At 42.2% G+C, this 20219-nt stretch overlaps 1 protein-coding gene across 5 annotated transcripts in view; it reads right to left on the bottom strand.

The window, feature by feature from the left end:
* Positions 1–20219, bottom strand: part of trdmt1 (tRNA aspartic acid methyltransferase 1) — a 73704-nt gene that overhangs the window by 41003 nt on the left and 12482 nt on the right. For 3 of the 5 annotated variants that reach the window (XM_078234763.1, XM_078234777.1, XM_078234785.1), the window contains exon 2: positions 719–828. In XM_078234763.1, the coding sequence (XP_078090889.1) occupies positions 719–828 (110 nt within the window). Of the gene's footprint in view, positions 1–718; positions 829–4955; positions 5123–20219 lie in introns of all 5 variants that reach the window. The other 2 variants (XM_078234793.1, XM_078234770.1) reach the window with 1 other exon arrangement.

The following is a 20219-nucleotide window of genomic DNA, read 5'->3' as shown; positions in this document are numbered from 1 at the left end:
TAGACCAGTGTTTATGTTCCACAAAAGCCTCGTCTCATTCTTCTTCAACTAATCACATTATTGGTTGAAATACTGGAGGCAGGAACTGGTTGCTAGCTCTTGAAAGTAGCTGGAAGTTATATCGTTAGTATTATTAAACAAAAAAAGTGGAACATTTCCATAAGACATTCTCCATGCCTGCGATGATAATGTTCAACTCCATGAGCGAACTGAATTTCTAACAATCAAGTATAACATTCAGCTTATACTATATATTCTAAGTGCCCTTTTAAATTACAATATGTAAATAGTTTAATTAACTCTGCGGAAAGTTGACATTCCTTGTGCATGCTTTAAAGTATGACACCATTGCAGTATTCTGCTTCACCTAGTTGAATCGACATCAAACAAAATACTGTAAGTGAATCAATCATGAAGGTGGTGGAGTTAGGGCTTCCAAATATTGGGTGACTGTGTGGAGTTTGCATGGGTTTCTTCCAGGTGCATTGGTTCTCTCCCACAGTCCAAAGATGTGTAGGTTAGGTGGATTAGCCACGGTAAATGCACAGGGCTAAGAAAATAGGCCTGGGTAGGATGCTCTTTCGGAGAGTCAATGCAGACTCAGTCGGCTGAATAGCCTCCTTCTGGAAATAATGTTTAAAATGGCTGCTGTTGCTCACAAATAAAGCATGCAAAGACTAATGCAAAATAATTTTAAAAATATAGGGTTACAACTTACTTCAATTGTCTTGGCACAGAGGTAGGTATTAGGAAAGTTGTGCTTATAAACTTCATTAGCAACAGTATTGATGTCAACGGCAGCAACAACTTCTGCAGCAATGCAACTTTCTGTAACAAAAAAAAATCATGAATTGTAGCAAGATACTGTGAAGCTTTTTGGAAAACAAAATAGAGCAAGTAATTTCTTAACCAACAGCTAAAAATCCAATTTTAGTAGGATTAATGGACTGAAAAACCTATTCATATTACTTGCTTCCTTACATCATTAAATAAAAGTACATATATTGCACAGGGAGATCATTTGGTAGCTAATTAATATTCAAACTGTTGTCCATCTCTATAATCTCATATAAATTCTTGCACCCCTCATAGTTTCACTTGTTCTTTCACAAGACTCTTAGATGATCTGTGATATTAAATGAATAGTAAGCATTTAAAGACAGGTTCCGGGTTAAGGTCAGGAGTGGATGCTCCTAACATGGGAGATGTTGTTTGCAGAGGGGCTTGTAGGGCTTGCTGGGAAAGGAACAGATGCATCACAGAGCTTGGGACACAATACCAGCAGCATGTAGATGCCACGAGATGGAACTATAATATATTACCCATTCAATCATTTCAATTTAGGGGGAGACGGTAGCATAAGTGGTAATGTCGCTGGACTAGTGATCCAGAAGCCCAGGCTAATGCTCTTGGGACACAGGTGCAAATCCTACCAGGGCAGCTGGTGGAATTTCAATTCAATTAATAAAAAAAAATCTGGAACTGAAAACTAGTCTCCATTATAATGACCATGAAACTATCATCGATTGTTGTAAAAACCCATCTGGTTCATTAATGTCCTTTAGGGAAGAAAATCTGTCATGCTTACCCGATCTGGCCTATGTGACTCCAGACCCACAGCAATGCAGTTGAATCTTAACTGCCCCTGAAATGGTCAAGCAAGCCACCAAGTTCTAGGGCAATTAGTGATGGATAACAAATGTTGGTTTTGCCAGAGAAGGCCACATCCCGTGAAAGAATAAATAACATAAATTATTTAATGAAAATTTTGTATCCATTGACTACAATGGAAGGAATTCTAGCCAATGTGAGCATTGAGGTTATTGTAATTGGAAGCCATTACTCTTGACTCCTTTGTCTATCAAAAATCTATCTAACTCAACCTTGCACAAAATCCAATTACCCTGCCTACGCTGCTTTCTGGGGAAGAGGATTCCACAACTAACAACCCTCAAGAGAGAAATAAATTCTCTTCATCGCTGTCACAAAAAGAAAATAATTGCAGCCAGGTCATTAGCAAAACAGAGATACATTACATGAAATGATCGTAACACAAAGCACAACATTAAACTCTCTCATACTTCAGTCGAGAGTGGAAAAAACTGTATTTCACAATACCATGGCAGTTCTGTGCTACTTCAAACATTAATTTTATCAGTCATGATTTTACACGGCAGTTCAATTCACAAATGCAATAAATGTGCTTTATTGATAAAATAGTCAGTGTTTTGTGCTACAAAAACTTATATTACTTTTGAATATACACTGATGCAAAAGAAAAAGGTCTATGAACTTTATAAATTGCGATGTCATTGAACTTGCGTAACTTTTAACAAACTTTACGCAAATAAGCCTAACAGATCTATGTTGCTGTTTCTGCTCTACATGAGCTTCCTGCCATCTTACATCATCTCACCCTTTCAGCATATTTAGCATCTCCTTAAATCTTTTTATGCTATTTGCCTCAACGGCTCGCCAGGCAGCAAGTTCCTCATTCTTGCCTGGAGTGGAGACTGAATCATTAGATGTATTTAACATGAAGGTGGATAAATATTTGACAGATCAAGGAATATCAGGCTATGGCGAAAAAGCACAGAGAAGGAGCTGAGGCCGGCATAGGTCAGCCATAGAACAGTTTAAAGGGCCTGGTGGCCTAATCCTGCTTCTATTTCTTGTGTAGCTGTGTTCTACTCATTTACACTCCTAATTTTTCAAGCAGCAAATGATCTTATTTATTTTACCAAGATGCACTCTTATGGCCAATTCCAATAGCAATTTCATCAACATTACCCTTTTATATTTGTTTACACAAAGTTATCAACTGTATTCAAAGAGTAAATAATCAATGGTCCATCACCCATACAATATATCATCCATACAGCAGCTGACAGAACCAATGAGCATATCACAGAACCTCTACTAACCTTAATGTCATTCTGACTTCAGTCATGACTTTAAACAGTATTGTCAGATGCACCAGCTACCCGCACGAAAGTTGCCTTATCCCTAGTACAAAGTCATGTTTGCTGCATGATCACGAGGGAACCAATTTTGTTTTAGTGACTGCACATGTTTACAGTCTATCTTGCAGCTTCAATGAGAAAATATGACTGGTCAATTATGGAGACCATAATTATGGAGAAAGACACATCCTGATATTTAAATACTCCCTGATAACCTTGGTGCAGTGATGCCTCTGAGTCAGAGGTTATGCATCCAAGTTCCACTCCAGAGACCTGAGTACATACTCAGCTGGGATGTGGCAATATCTGAACCCTTAGAGATCTGCAATCAGATCAAACAGAGTTTTGTTCTGGCATCTTTGGAATATTTTTCTCTTTGCTGCCGTCAGATGTCTTCAAGACATCCACAGAGGGTTTCTATTTACATACCAGAACAAACAGGTTCAACATTGCTCATCTGAGATCCAAGAAAAGTCCTCATCAGAGTAGCTTTGCACTGATGATGTCATACTCGCATTCCATACTGAGAAACACCTTCAGTGGCAAATACACTCTCTCTCACCTGTAAGGAGTTTGACCATCATGAAGACAAATGTCAGGACGTTGCCATACCACCATCTATCAGTATTAACTTTGTGATACTGGAGTTAGTTGATAGTAGAGCCTAGATGTGTGACACTATCACCAACAATCTGTCGCTTGATGCTGAAATCAGCATTGCAAAAGCTGCAGTTGTTAAATGAAAGTTGAGTAAGACTGTATGGAACAACTGCAAGTGTATCGAGCCTGTATCCTAAGTGCATTCCTCTACAGTTGTGGACCTGACCTGAAGATATGCTAGGCAGGAGAAAACACTGAACAGTTTCCACCTTCACTGTCTCAACATCCTTTTGCAGGACAAGGTCACCAACTCGGTGGTCCTCGAGCATGCAGATTCAACCAGCATACTCTCATTGCTAAGTCAATGATGTCTGTTCTGGTTCGGCCAGATTCATCGGATTGATGACGGCGGTTTACCCAAAGGCATTCTGTCAGAGGAATGTCCACTGGGTCATGAGCTCCTGAGAGTCCATACCTCTGCAAAAAGGCACCTTCAAGCAAGGATTGAAAATGGCAGACATTGACATGAACAACTGGGAGACAGCTGCTTTAGGCAATTTTTTGAGGTTAACTGTTTGGAAGGGCATTGGACGAGATGAGCAGAGTTGACCACCATGCCACAAACCATTGTTTTACGAGATGGAAGGTTGCCTTTGTCTTCTTTGATGCTATAACTGGTTATAATGTGGAAGCCGAGGGAAAGGGTATGAGCAATATTACCAGACATCTGTATTCATTTACCAACCTAGAAAATTTGTAAAAGCTGAAAGTAACAAACTGCAAAGCGTTGGAAATGTGCAGCTTCTGTGGATAAAACAGATGAGTTAATGTTTCATGCTTGTACCATTCATCAGAACTGGAAGATATTAAAATTGAAGACTATTTAAAGTAGCATAGGAAAAAAGGAAAGAGGGAAAAGAAACTTACACGAAGATGAGAAGAAAACCACCTGCAAAGTACAGAAGAGGAAAATGGAGATGGTTAAATTGCAGAAGCAATATTAGCATGACATCGGAAATTGAAGGTCTCCATGAGAAAATGTATGAGTAGCTGCAGAGGTGTCGGAATAAGTAGAAATGGACACTTAAATGCAATAGAGATGATGCTACATTACAAAGCTACCCTCATTCAGGTGACACTACCACCTATCTACATGTTCAGAAAGATGCAAAAGATTCCTTGGTATCATTCCAAGCAGAGAAGCATTCTCCTCATATTGTGAATTAATCCATCAAACCAATACCAATCACAGATTAACAGGACACTTATCTATGAACATAAGAACATCTCATTCTTGTTACTGGACCCTAACTAGGCCTACCTAGCTAATGTACTCATAATCAGTGACTACAATTCAAATGGTGGATAGTGCACAATGGCAGCAACATGTACCATCTACTAGGTGTGGCATTGCACCGACACTCTTCTCGATCTTCCTTGTTACAATGCTCCATCTCATCCTCAGCAAGCTCCTCACTGGAATGGAGCTAAAGTACAGAACAAACAGGAACATGCGCAACCTCTGCCATTTCAGGCCAGGTCCAAGGTCGTCCCAGCTTCTGTGAATCACAGTAAACAGACAAAAGTTTTTTAAAATTCATTTCACAGGATGTGGGTGTTGCTGGCTAGGCCAGCATTTATTGCTCATCCCTAGCTGCCCTTCAGAATGTGGTGAGCTGCTGTCTTGAACAGCTGCAGTCTTTAGGAGGAAATTCCAGGTGACAGTGAATGAATGGCAATATAGTTCCAAGTCTGGATGGTGAAGATGTCTTGCATCTGTGCACACTCAGAAGCCAAGCTCCAAGCTGTTGTCAACACCTACACCAAACTGTGCCAGTGCATGGGCCTCACACTACACATCCGTAAGACAACGGTCCTTTACCAACATGCCCCCGCCACACAGCATTGTCCCCACGAATCAATTCCAGCCTCCCGGACTACCTGGATCCACTAGAGTTTGCCTACCGCTGCAACAGGTCCACAGCCATTTTCCTGGCTCTGGACTCAACCCTGGAACACCTAGATAACAAGGATACCTATGTCAGACTCCTATTTATTGACTACAGCCCAGCCTTCAACACTATTATTCTCACGAAACTCATCTCCAAACCCCGTGGCCTGGGTCTCAGCACCTCCCTCTGCGACTGGATCCTGAACTTCCTAACTCACAGACCACAATCAGTAAGAGTAGGCAACAACACCTCCTCTACGATCATCCTCAACACCGGTGCCCCACAAGGTTGTGTCCTCAGCCCCTTACTATACTCCTTATACACCGATGACTGTGTGGCCAAATTCCCCTCCAATTCAGTTTTCAAGTTTGCTGACGACACCACCGTAGTGGGTCGGATCTCAAACAATAATGAGACACAGTACAGGAATGAGATAGAGAATCTGTGAACTGGTGCGGCAACAATAATCTCTCCCTCAATGTCAACAAAACGAAGGAGATTGTCATTGACTTCAGGAAGCATAAAGGAGAACATGCCCCTGTCTACATCAATGGGAACAAAGTAGAAAGGGTCGAGAGCTTCAAGTTTTTAGGTGTCCAGATCACCAATAACCTGTCCTTGTCCCCCCCATGCTGACACTATAGTTAAGAAAGCCCACCAACGCCTCTACTTTCTCAAAAGACTAAGGAAATTTGGCATGTCAGCTATGACTCTCACCAACTTTTACAGATGCACCATAGAAAGCATTCTTTCTGGTTGTATCACAGCTTGGTATGGCTCCTGCTCTGCCCAAGACCACAAGGAACTACAAAAGGTCGTGAATGTAGCCCAATCCATCATGCAAACCAGCCTCCCATCCACTGACTCTGCCGAGGCAGCTGGAAGTGTAGACAAAGCAGCCAGTATAATTAAGGACCCCATGCACCCTGGACACTCTCTCTTCCACCTTCTTCCTTCGGGGAAAAGATACAAAAGTCTGAGGTCACATACCAACCGACTCAAGAACAGCTTCTTCCCTGCTGCTGTCAGACTTTTGAATGGACTTACTTTGCATTAAGTTGATCTTTCTCTCCCCCCCCAGCTATGACCGTAACACTATATTCTGCACTCTCTCGTTTCTTTCTCTATGAATGGTATGTTTTGTCTGTATAGCGCGCAAGAAATAATACTTTTCACTGTATGTTAATACATGTGACAATAATAAATCAAATCAAAGATCTCAAAATCCATGACGAAGCCTTGGACAATGTGGACCACATTCTATACCTTGGGAGCCTACTGTCAAGAAAGGCAGACATCAATGCCGAGGTTCAACACTGCCTTCATTGTGCCAGCGCGGACCTCAGATCTGGCACCAAACCCATGGTCTGCAGTAGTGATACCTGCCCTCCTATATGGCTCAGAGGCGTGGACTATATACAGCAGGCACCTCAAAACCCAAGTACCACCAGCACTGCCTCCACAGGATCCTGCAGATTTAATGGCAGGATAGGCGCACCAATATCAGTGTTCTCGCTCAGGCCAACATCCCCAGAATCAAAGCACTGACCGCGCTTGACCAGCTCCGCTGGGTGGGCCACATCACTCACATGCTTGACACGAGACTCCCAAAAGAAGCACTCTACTCTGAGCTTTGACACATCAAGTGAGCCTCAGGGGCAGAGGAAACCTTCAAAGCCTCCTTGAAGAAGTGCAATACCCCCAATGACAACTGGGAATCCCAGGTCCAAAACGGCCCGAGGTGGTGGAAAAGCATCCAGGTAGGAGCCAGACATCTCAAGTTTCATCGCTGAGAGCACCCTGAAAGCAAGCGTCAACAAGAAAAGGAATGCATGGCAACACAGGTACCCCACCCAACCGCTCTGCCAACTACCTTCTGCCCCACCAGTGACAGGTGAAGGTTGCGCATTGGACTCCTCAGTTACCTGAGAACTAATTTTTACTGTGAAAGCGAGTCAGCTTAGACCCTGAGGGACTGCCTAAGAAGAAGCAACACTGCAGCAACTCATCAAGACTCCTTCAACAGCATTTTCAAAACCCATGATCTTCACCACCTCTAATAACAAAGGTAGCAGATGCATGGGAAGACCATCACCTGCAAGTTTCCCTCTAAGCTACAACCATCCTTACTTGGAACTAGATCACTGCTCCTTTATTGCTGATGATCATAATTTTGGAGTTCCATATCTAACAGCACTATGGATGTACCTGTATGGCATTGCTTGCAGCATTTAAAGAAGGCAGCTCACCACCTATTCAAGGGTAGTCGGAAATGGGCAATAGATGCTGGCTTAGCCATATCCTGTGAAAGAAATGGTTTTTAAAAAAGTATCCATAAGACATGAACAAAAGATATCTTCTTTTTTTGCAATGTGCCTGATATTACATCATCGATATAAAGTACAAAAAATGAAGTTTATGTAATGGTGAATTTAGAATTTTGAGAAAGAGGATGTGGGCTTTAAATGTGCAAATTTTATGTCCTAGATGGGGTTTGAGTACCCCAGAAAATATTACACTTTATTTGTGGATCTTCAGAATTTCTTTGTCATCGGGTAAATTGAGTTGCTAATTTACAGTGTACTTTTAGAACATTTTGCATATACATTGTACTAGTCCGACTTCACGGAGGAGGAACAGACATGAAACTGAATTTGGCAGCAAGTGACCAAGGTATGACTAAAATAAATTTTAAAGAAGTTTGTCCTCTTTTTAGGTCAAACCAAGTAAACAAACTCAGATTAAATCAGGACAAAGCAAAAGGAGCAGCTCCCCAAAAAGGAGGGGGAACAGCCCGAACAGAAATCAAAGTACAAAGGAAACTTAAAAACATCAAATTAAAATGTGATTATTAGGGTCAATAATGCACCCCAACCCCTGCGGTGCCCAGCAGGCGCGGAAAGCGTCAACCGTGCCCGTGGACACCACATGCTCCCTCTCCAGGGACACCTGGCCGCGAACGTAGCCGCGGTAGAGGGGAAGACAGTCAGGATGGACGGCCCCCTCGATCGCCCGCTGCCTGGACCGGTAAATGGCGCGTTTCGCCAGGCCCAGGAGCAGGTTCACGAGGAGTGAGAAGAAATGTGGCATGGCAGTGGTTTTCAGTAAATATTTTATTTTAGAATAGAAGGCTATAATATCAGAACAGCAGACGTTAAGAACAGACAGATACATAGTAGGCTACTGGAAACAAATAAGGATGGGTGAGTGAGATCTGGTACAAGTTAGCATGTAGGTGACGGTTCTAGCCAATTAGAGTCTGTAAGGATAACACTACAGAAATAAAGCCCAAAGATTAATATAAAACATGGATCCCAATTATTTTTGAGATGTCTAGGAATATTATCAACATTTAGTTATCTGGTCTGCATTGCAAAGCTTTACAGTTTGTTCCTGGACCAAAGGAATGCATGCGTTTTTAAAAAAAAGTTGATCATCATTCAGACTGAGCATACAAAATGGATTACATCTGAGTACAAACACCCGTTGGAGCAATTTTCTAATGGCAGAAGCAAATGAATTAACTTTTCAATCACTGCATCCCTAAAGTGAAAATTGGGGCATTATTAAATATTGCCATAACCTGAACAAAACTGTTTGCTTAATTTCACACTGGTCATTAAAGTTAAATGTTACTGCACTTTTACATGCAAAAATGAGCCCTTTCAAATCCACAGGAAATATTTGTGGTCTGGTGTCGTGGGTATGATTCACTGCTTTAGATTTTCAGTCTCCATACTCCTACAGTTTATTTTACATTACTCATTATCAGTTGAATGCCTAAAACCAGATGTATGTTCCAGATCTGCATTTCATTATTATAAAACAGAAATACATATAGTAATTACTGCAATAGTCTGTATATGCCTGAGTTTGTATATTGACTACATACCATATGAAAACTATAACAGAATTTGAAACAAATTAGACACTATTTCTGTTGTATATTGTACTCTGCATTGTTTCTATTATTGCCAATTTCTATGCTAAATCAAAAATGTAGTACATCATCATCATTAAAAAGTACTCACAACTGAAAAAAAGTGGCAACAAAAATTAAATAGGGCAAGTTGTGTTTAATTGTAGGATAGCAAAGTTATGTATAAAAGCGTGCCATTGAGGGATAACAGAATAACTATCTGTGATTCATAAACATTGACTGCAGAGAGATTTAGTTCAAATCATGTGACCACCCTTATTTTTAATTGAGAGAGTCCTCTCTTATTTTTAAACTTTGTTCCAGATTCCCTCACGAGGAGAGGCATCCTCTCAGCATCCACACTATCAACCCTCTTCAGAATCTTACATGTTTCAATAAGATCATCTCTCATTCATCTAAAAAACTTTTCTGCACGCTTTCTAATGCTTTTATATCTTTCCTAAAGTGTGATGGCCAGAACTGAACATAATATTCCAGTAGAGGCTGAACCAGTGTTTCATACAAGATTAACATAATTTCCTTGCTTTTCTACTCTATGCCACATAATTCATTAACCACTCTCTAAGCTTAGCCAATCCTCTAACCATGCTAATATATCACCCCCAACATCATGGGCTCTTATCTTGTGCATTAACCTTTTATGTAGCACTTCATCAAATGCCTTTTGGAAATCTAAATACAATACCCTCTTGTTACATCTTCAAAACGCTCTAATAAATGTCAAACACTATTTCCTTTCACAAAACCATGTTAACTCTGCTTGATTATGTTATGATTTTCTAAATATCCTATTACCACCTTAATAATGGATTCGAGCATAATCCTGAAGACCGATTTTAGACTAACTGCTTGTGGTTTTCTGCTATCTGTCTCCTTTCTTCGTGCTATAACTGTGATTTTGCAATCATCTTGGACCTTTCCAGAATCTAGGGAATTTTGAAAGATTACTAACTCTGAAGCAACTTTTTTTATAAGACTCTAGCTATATGATTCACCAGGGTACTGGGTCCCAGTGCCATTCAGGTGACAGTCATCCCATCAGCACAGCTCCCTCTTTTTCCAATGTCCTGTGGATCAAAACCTTTTTCTCTCACAACAATCTTTGAATCATAAATTCAATTCTCTGATCTTATTCACCCTATGTCAATTTTGCCCATAGCACAGACAGTAATTCAGAGATTGATACCTTTGTGGTTTTTTAATTTAATGCAACCATTTCATTCGAATTATTAATTGCTCAAATTATTCTACTGTTATTTTATTATTTGTTCAATTTACATTATGTCGAAGTCCTAAAAGCAAACAGGAATGCAAGCCTCAATCACATACTGGCTGTGTAGGCAGGGACATAAAAACTTCAAGATATGAAGTGACCATGATGGGACAGATCAAAGCGGAATCAGAATACAGCAGAGCCATAAAGGTTGTTTGTAAGTTCAAAACTGGGTGAACTGCCAGTGTGTGCATTTCACAATTTTGGCTTAACTAATGAGCCAGCAACAGACAAATAACAACAAACGATGTTGTTTTGTACAAGTTCTTCAACTTTACAAATGGTATTTAAAAGCAAGCAGTACTTAGCGATAAAATCAGAAAAACAAATTTTATCTTGGCACAAAAATTTCAAATGCTAGTTCATTAATCAGAAAGGATTACAGAACACAGACTTATTCTGTTTACCAGCATTCATTGCACTGGATTGGCTTCTGCAAGGAGGAGAGAAAACTGTTTATTTATTCTTAATTCTGTAACACTAAACAAATATGGTGCCAAGTGTGTACTGAAGTAAAAACTTGAGTACCAGCCTGCAGTTATAAACTAATCTTGGGCACATGCTAAAAATTCTATACCACCAAAGAAAAGCAGATATTTCCTGTGACTCAATCCAACATTTCTCCTTCAACCATATGATCTCAAAAATAAAGCAAGTTAACTACTTGTTTGTCTTACTTCAGTTTGTGAATTGCAAATACATTAACCCCCGCCCCCCCAAAGCAACTTAATTAAGTAGTGAGACATAATGAGCAAAATATATGCATTTTTTACACTGCAAAACAGGACAATCTGGCTGCTTATTTTTGATTCAGGTATTACAAAGGATCAGTTCAATTTTCTTTTAAGGTTGCCAGATGAGGTGCTGTGGGTATCAACAGCAGCAGAGCTGTGCTCCAGCACATCTGCAGCCTCATGATCTGGCATATCTCCCACTCAACCGTTACCATCAAGCTAGGGGATCTACCCTGGTTCAATGGAGACTGCAGGAGCAGTACCAGGCATACTTATAAAGGAGGTGTCAACCTGAAATTACCAAACAGGACTACTTGCATGCCAAACGGCATAAACAGCAAGTGATAGAGCTAAGCAATCCCACAACCAACAGTTCAGATCTAAGCTCTACAGACCTGCCACATCCAGTCGTGTGTGGTGGCGGGCAATTAAACAATTCATGGAGAAGGAGGCTCCACAAATATCCCCAACCTCAATGATAGAGGAGCCCAGCACATCAGTGCAACAGATAAGGCTGAAGCATTCATAGCAATCTTCAGCCAGAAGTGCCTAGTGGATGATTCACCTCAGCCTCCTCCAGTGGTCCCCAGCATCTCAGATGCCAGTCTCCAGCCAATTCGATTCACTCCACGTGATATCAAGAAATGGTTTGAGGCACTGGATACTGCAAAGGCAATGGGCCCTGATAACATTCCAGCAATAGCACTGAAGACTTGTGCTCCAGAACTTGCCGTTCCCCTAGCCAAGCTCTTCCAGTACAGTTACAACAGTGGCATCTACCCAACAATGTGGAAAACTGTCCAGTTAAATCCCGTTCACAAAAAACAGGACAAATCCAACCCAGCCAATTACCGCCCAATCAGTCTACTCTCAATCATCAGCAAAGTGATGGAAGGTGTCATCAAGATTATCAAGCAGCACCTGTTCAGCAATAATCTGCTCAGTGACGCCCAGTTCGGGTTTCGCCAGGGTCATTCAACTCCTGGCCTCATTACAGCCTTAGTGAGAGTGACAGTCCTTCACATCAAGGCCGCATTCGACCGGGTGTGGCATCAAGGAGCCTTAGTGAAACTGGAATCAGTGGGTATCAGGGGGCAAACTCTCCGCTGGTTGGAGTCATACCTAGTATATAGGAAGATGGTTGTGGTTGTGGAGGGTCAGTCATCTCAGCTCCAAGACATCTCTATATCCCTCAGGGTAGTGTCCTAGGCCCAACCATCTTCAGCAGCTTCATCAATGACCTTCCCTCCTTCATAAGGTCAGAAGTGGGGATGTTCGCCGACGATTGCACAATGTTCAGCACCATTCGTGACTCCTCAGATACTGAAGCAGTTCATGTTCAAATGCGACAAGATCTGGACAATATCCAGGCTTGGGCTGACAAGTGGCAAGTAACATCCGTGCCACACAAATGCCAGGCAATGACCATCACCAAGAAGAGACTCTCTAATCACCGCCCCTTGAAATTCAATGGTGTTACCATCACTGAATCCCCCACTGTCAACATCCTTGGGGTTACCATTGACCAGAAACTCAACTGGTCTTACCACATGAACAGTGTGGCTGCAAGAGCAGGTCAGAGGCTAGGGATATTGCGGTGAGTAACTCACCTCCTGACTCCCCAAAGCCTATCCGCTATCTACAAAGCCCAAGTCAGGAGTGTGATGGAATACTCCCTATTTGCCTGAATGGGTGCAGCTCCAACAACACTCACAAAGCCTGACACCATCCAGGACAAAGCAGCCCGCTTGATTGGCACCACATCCACAAACATCCACTCCCTCCACCACTGACGCTCAGTAGCAGCAGTGTGTACTATCTACAAGATGAACTGCAGCAATTCACCAAAGACCCTTAGACAGCACCTTCCAAACCCATGACCACTTCCATCTAGAAGGACAAGAGCAACAGATACACGTGAACACCACCACCTGCAAGTTCCCCTCCAAGCCACTCACCATCTTGACTTGGAAATATATCGCTGTTCCTTCGCAGTCGTTGGGTCAAAATCCTGGAATTCCCTCCCGAATGGCATTGTGATTCATGAAGGTGGCTTACCACCACCTTCTCAAGGGCATCTAGGGATGGGCAATAAATGCTGGCCAGCCAGCGACGCCCATGTCCCACAAACGAATAAAAAAAATGTTTTCAATAATAGTTGTGACAGACCCTGGAAAGCAAAGAGCAACATTTTGTTGATAGAAACAATTGCCTTTCACAAGTGTGCAAATCCACTGTTTTGCTTACTTCAATTTCAACAATAATGGAACCTGCTCTCACCTGCCATTAAAATGCATGCACTTTAGTGCAGTGAACAGCAGTTTGAAGCAGGAAACCTGGTTGCATTATTCAATTCCCAACCTCACAGATACTGGTCCCGAGAACATTAGCTGAGTTTCTAGATTAATAGTTTAATGATAATACCACAGGCCATTCCTGAGTATCGGTGAGCAGGTGAGCTGAGTAAGAAATGTTTGATAGCACTGGCACCAATATCTTCCATCGCTTGATTTATTACATGTCTTAGTATTGTTTCTTGCGTGCTATACACACAAAGCATTATGTAGATAAAGAAGGAAAGTAGAGAGTACAGAATGTAGCGTTCAATGCATAAAGATCAACGTAATATGAAGTAGGTCCATTCAAAAGTCTAATGGCAGCAGGGAAGAAGCTGTTTTTGAATCAGTTGGTACATGTCCTTTTTCCCGATGGAAGAAGGTGGAAGAGAGTATGTCCAAGGTGCATGGGGTCCTTGATTATGCTGACTGCTTTGCCGAGGCAGAGGGAAGTGTAGATAGTGTCAATGAATGGGAGGCTGATTTGAGCGATGGACTGGGCTTTGTTCACGACCCTTTGTAATTTATTGCGGTCTTGGACAGAGCAGGAACCATACTAAGCTGTGATGTAACCAGAAAGAATGCTTTCTCTGGTGCATCTGTAAAAGTTGGTGAGAGTTGTAGCGGACATGCCAAATTTCCTTCGTCTCCTGAGAAAGTAGAGGCGTTGGTGGGCTTTCTTAACCATACCGTGTGCATGGAGGGACTGGGACAGGTTGGTGGTCATCTGGACACCTAAAAACTTGAAACTGTCGACCATTTATATTTCGTCCCTATTGATGTAGACAGGGGCATGCCCTCCACTACGCTTCCTGAAGTCGATGACCATCTCCTTCATTTTGTTGACGTTGAGGGAAAGATTATTGTCGTCGCATCAGTTCACCAGATTCTCTATCTCTTTCCTATACTGTGTCTCGTCATTGTTTGAGATCCGACCCACAACAGTGAAAATCGAGTTAGAGGGGGATTGACTTTGCTGTTGATTGAGAGTGAACTAATGAGACAGTAATTGCTGGATTGAGTTTGTCCTGCTTCTTGTGGACAGGACACACTGGGACAATTGTACATTGTTGGGTAGATCCAGTGTTGTAGCTGCACTGGAACAACTTAGATACAGGCACAGCTAGTTTGGAAGCAAAAGTTTTCTTCAGCACTAGTAGGGTGATCGGAGTCCATTGTGTTTGATGTTTCCAGAGTACAGAGCAATTTCTTGATATCAGATGAAATGAATTGAATTGACTGAGTACGATAGATAGAACAGTACAGCACAGAACAGGCCCTTCGGCCCACGATGTTGTGCCGAGCTTTATCTGAAACCAAGATCAAGCTATCCCACTCCCTATCATCCTGGTGTGCTCCATGTGCCTATCCAATAACCGCTTAAATGTTCCTAAAGTGTCTGACTCCACTATCACTGCAGGCAGTCCATTCCACACCCCAACCACTCTCTGCGTAAAGAACCTACCTCTGATATCCTTCCTATATCTCCCACCACGAACCCTTATAGTTATGCCCCCTTGTAATAGCTCCATCCACCCGAGGAAATAGTCTTTGAACGTTCACTCTATCTATCCCCTTCATCATTTTATAAACTTCTATTAAGTCTCCCCTCAGCCTCCTCCGCTCCAGAGAGAACAGCCCTAGCTCCCTCAACCTTTCCTCATAAGACCTACCCTCCAAACCAGGCAACATCCTGGTAAATCTCCTCTGCACTCTTTCCAGCGCTTCCACATCCTTCTTATAGTGAGGTGACCATTTGTGACAGTGAGGATCTCAGGAAGAGGTTGAGAAAGAAGATCTACTTGGCACTTCTGGCTGAAGATGGGATTGCAAATTCTTCAGCCTTCTCTTTTGCAGTGATGTGTTGGGCTCCCCCATCATCGAGGATGGAGATGTTCATGCAGCCTCTTACTCCTATTCGTTTAATTATCCATTATCAATTTTGACTGATTGTGACAAATTTGCAGAGCTTTGATCTGATCCATTGGTTATGAGATCAGTTAGCTCTCTCTATAGCATACTATTCCTGCTGTTTAGCATGCAGAAAGACTCATGTTGTAGCTTCACCAGGCTGGCATCACATTTTTAGTCCTGGCATGTGCTTTTACAACCCTCATTTAAACAGGGTTGATATTCTGGCTCGGTAGAATATGGTTGAAGGATATGTCAGACCATGATGTTACAGATTATGATGGAATATAATTCTATTACTGATCACCCAATAACTCCGCCAGTTTTGAACTACTAGATCTGTTCCACGTTCATACCATTTTACATAATGACAATGCCACACCAATACAATGCATGGCATTCTCATTGTGAACACAGGGCTTTGTTTCACATCAAATAGTGTCATGGCTAGATGCATGTGCAACAGGTAGATTGAGGAGGATGAGGTCAAGCAGATTTTTCCCCTTGTTGGTTCTCAGGTTATCTGGTACAGTCCCAATCTGGCAGCTATGTCGTGCAGAACCTGGTCAACTCAATCAGTAGTTGTGCTACCGAGCCACTTCCGGTGATGGACATTTAAGACTCACACCCAGAGTACATTCTGTACCCCTGCTATCCTTAGTACTTATTCCAAGGAATTGGGGGTCGGTAAGCTCTGTTGCCTGGATGGCTGGTTCATGACGTGAAGTGACACCACCAGCACGGGTTCAAATTCTGAACCTGCTGGGCCCCATCTTCTCAACCTTATCCTTCACTTGAGGTGCAGTGACCCAGGCCCATCCATCCTAACTGTATACCACTATTTGCTGCTTCTACCTCTGGTAGGTCTATTTCTTTTTACACCATCCTTAAAGTTACAAAGCCAATGCGCAGAGTGGACCGGGCAAATCCAAAACCATTTCTTGCTTGCTCCGAAAACCAAAATCAAATTCCAATTGAATTCAATTCATGGTCCCTACAAGAGAGACTAACTAGATCCAACCTGACTGATAAGATAAGGTGCTGCACCCAATCTTGTGCCTGATCTTAGCAAAAAGGCCTGGTAGGTCACTCCAAGTGCAGTTTTTGTCCTTGTTTGATACAACTTATTGGCTTGCTAGACCATTTCAGAAGGCAGTTAAGAGTCGACCACATTACTTTGGGCCTGGAATCTGGGTCCAGGTAAGAACATTAGTGAATCAGGTGGGCTTATGAAAATCTGATGGGTTTTATTTCAGATTTATTGAATTAACTGAATTTAAATTCAGTCGCTGTGGTAAAATTTGAACTCGTGTCCAAAGTACATTATCCAGTCTCTGGCTTGTCAAACAGGAAACATAGCAGTCAATTTACTCAGCTGCTCCAGACTCCAATCGCTGCCAGTTACAGCATTTACCTCGAATGCTCCCACTTGTCCAGTAAAGTTATCTGAAGTACTTTTTTGCTAGAGCTGTTTTAGGATATCAATAGTCTATAAAAGTAAAAATATTTCCAATGCAATTCAAACAAATAGCTAATTTACTTTAATTGCTGTCAATGGAATCAGTTCTCAGTTGCTTATCAAAAAATTCTAATTGCTAGACTAGAAGCAATATTCAAAATTTAATTAAAATATTTTTATGACTGGCAGAAATAATGTTGTTATTACTAGGTTATCACCTCTATAAATCTACCATCTATTTCCCAGAGCCCTGGGTTTGAAGATTTAAAGGGCTTCAATATTTCAAAAGTTTCAAGGTTAAGGTCCTAAAGAAAGCTATGGACAGGCTGCTGCCTATGCTTCTATTTTTTTTAAATCTGAGTGCTTGATTTGCCTATCCCTAATTGTCCTTGAGAAGGTGGTGGCGAGATGACTTCTTGAACTGCTGCAGTCCTTGTAGTATAGAAGCACCAACAGTGCCGTTAGGAAGAGAGTTCCAGGATTTTGTCCCAATGACAATGAAGGAATAGTGATATATTTCCAAGTCAGGATGGTGAGTAGCTTGTAGGGAAACTTCCAAGTGGTGGTATTCCCATGTTTCTGCTGGATTTGTCCTGCTTTGTATGTACAGGACATACCTGAACAATTTTCCACATTACCAGGTAGATGCCTGTGTTGTAGCTGTATTGGAACAGCTCGTCAAGTTCTGGAACACAAGAGTTTAATGCTATTGTTGGAATATCAGGGCCAACAACCTTTGCAGTATCCAGTGCCTTCAGCCTTTTCTTGATATAGCAGGGGATGAACAGAACTGGCTGAAGACATCTGTGATGCTGGGACCTCCACAGGATGCCTCGGACGAACTTGTGTCTAAGGTCACCACTGCTGTATCAGAGCAGCCTTTTCAAAAGTCAACCCACGGAAAGCAACTGGTTCAGATGGGGTACCGAGATGAGCACTCAGGTCCTGGGTGGACCAACTGGCGGGGGTATTTGCAGACATCTTAAACATCTCTTTACACCAATCTGAGGTCCCTACCTGCTTCAAGAAGACGACCATCATCCCAGTACAAAGAAAAGCCAGGCAGCATGCCTTAATGACTATCATCCGGTGGCTCTGACATCCATCATTCTGAAGTGCTTTGAAGGGTTAGTCATGGCACAAATCAATTCCTGTCTCCCAGACTAGCTGGATCCACGACAGTTCGCCTATCACCGCAACAGGTCCACTGCAGACACCATCTCCCTAGCCCTACACGCAACCCTGGAACACCTAGATAACGAAGACACCTATGTCAGACTCCTATTCATTGACTACAGCTCAGCCTTTAACACCACTATTCCGACAAGACTCATCTCCAAACTTCGTGGCCTGGGGCTCGACTCCTCCCCCTGCAAGTAGATCCTAGACTTCCTAATCCACAGACCGCAGTCAGTAAGGATAGGCAACAACACCTCCTCCACGATCATCCTCAACACCGGTGCTCCACAAGGCTGTGTCCTCAGCCCCTTACTGTACTTCTTATACACCTTTGACTATGTGGCCAAATTCCCTTCCAACTCAATTTTCAAGTTTGCTGATGACACCACCATTGTAGGTCGGATCTCAAACAATGATGAGACACAATGGGGACGAAGTGAAAATGGTCGACAGCTTCAAGTTTTTAGGTGCCTAGATCACCAAGAACCTGTGCTGGTTCCTCCATGCGGGCACTATAGTTTCTCAGGAAACTAAGAAAATTTGGCATGTCTGCTACAACTCTCACCAACTTCTACAGGTGCACCATAGAAAACATTCTTTCTGGTTGTATCGCAGCTTAGTATGGCTCCTGCTCTGTTCAAGACCACAATAAACTACAAAGGGTCGTGAACGAAGCCCAGTCCATCACTCAAACCAGCCTCCCATCCATTGCCACTGTCTACACTTTCCACTGCCTCAGAAAAGCAGCCAGCATAATCAAGGGCCCCACACACCCTGAACATGCTCTCCTCCACCTTCTTCCATCAGGAAAAAGATACAAAAGTCTGAGGACATGTACCAACTGACTCAAGAACAGCTTCTTCCCTGCTGCCATCAGACTTTTGAACTACTTCACATTAAGCTAATCATTCTCTACACCCTAGCTATGTATTTAACACTACATTCTGCACTCTCTCCTTTCCCTCCCTACGTAGTATGCTTTGTCTGTATAGCACGCAAGAAACAATACTTTTCACTGTATACTAATACATGTGACAATAATAATCAAATTAAAAGGAGGCCAAGATGGATCATCCACTTGACACATCTGGCGGAAGATGATGAGAGGCTGGAGTTTAGAAGAATGAAAGGCTCTCATTGAAAACTCTAAAATTCTGAAGGGGCTTGACAGGGTAGACGCTGAGAGATTGTTTCTGCTGGTCCAGGAATCTAAAACATGGGGACACAGTCAGAATAAGGGCCATTCATTTAGGATGAAAAGAGCAGAAATTTCTTCACTGAAAGGGTTGTGAATCTTTGAAACCCCAGAGGATGCAGATGCACCATTGTTAAATATATTTAAGGCTGGGATAGACAGATTTTTGGTCTCTCAGGGAATCAAGGGAAATAGAGAGCTGGCAGGAAATGTAGCCCAAGATCAACCATGATTGCACTGAATGGCGGAGCATGCTCAATGGGCAATTTGGTCAACTCCAGCCTGAGTTTTCATACTAAATCACAAACTCAATAAACATAGTTTTATTCATACTGAAATCATAAAACATGATGTCTCAAAGAAGCTCTGATTCTGTATTGTTAACAACTGCTACCTGGGAACTCTGGCGATTAAGTGACAAAATGAATTAGAGCAAGCAAGCAGTCCAACACCAATACCAGAATTGGGCAAGTGTGGCAAGTCAGAGGCAGTGGAAGGGTTGACGAGGTTGAACTATCCGTTGTCAATGACACATGAATTTTGTGGTTTCGGCTGATATTGCCAAACTACAACATATAAATGAAAAACGGGAGATGTTGGGAGGGAGGGCTTCACTGGCAACAATTCGCGGATGGAAAGAGAAGCTATTCAGGGTTTCTCTGGCTATTGAAAATAAC

Source organism: Mustelus asterias, chromosome 2 (genome assembly GCF_964213995.1).
Source record: "Mustelus asterias chromosome 2, sMusAst1.hap1.1, whole genome shotgun sequence".
NCBI lineage: Eukaryota > Metazoa > Chordata > Chondrichthyes > Carcharhiniformes > Triakidae > Mustelus > Mustelus asterias.
The sequence above is the reverse complement of the archived record's forward strand: the minus strand, read 5'-3'. Positions and strand labels throughout refer to the sequence as shown.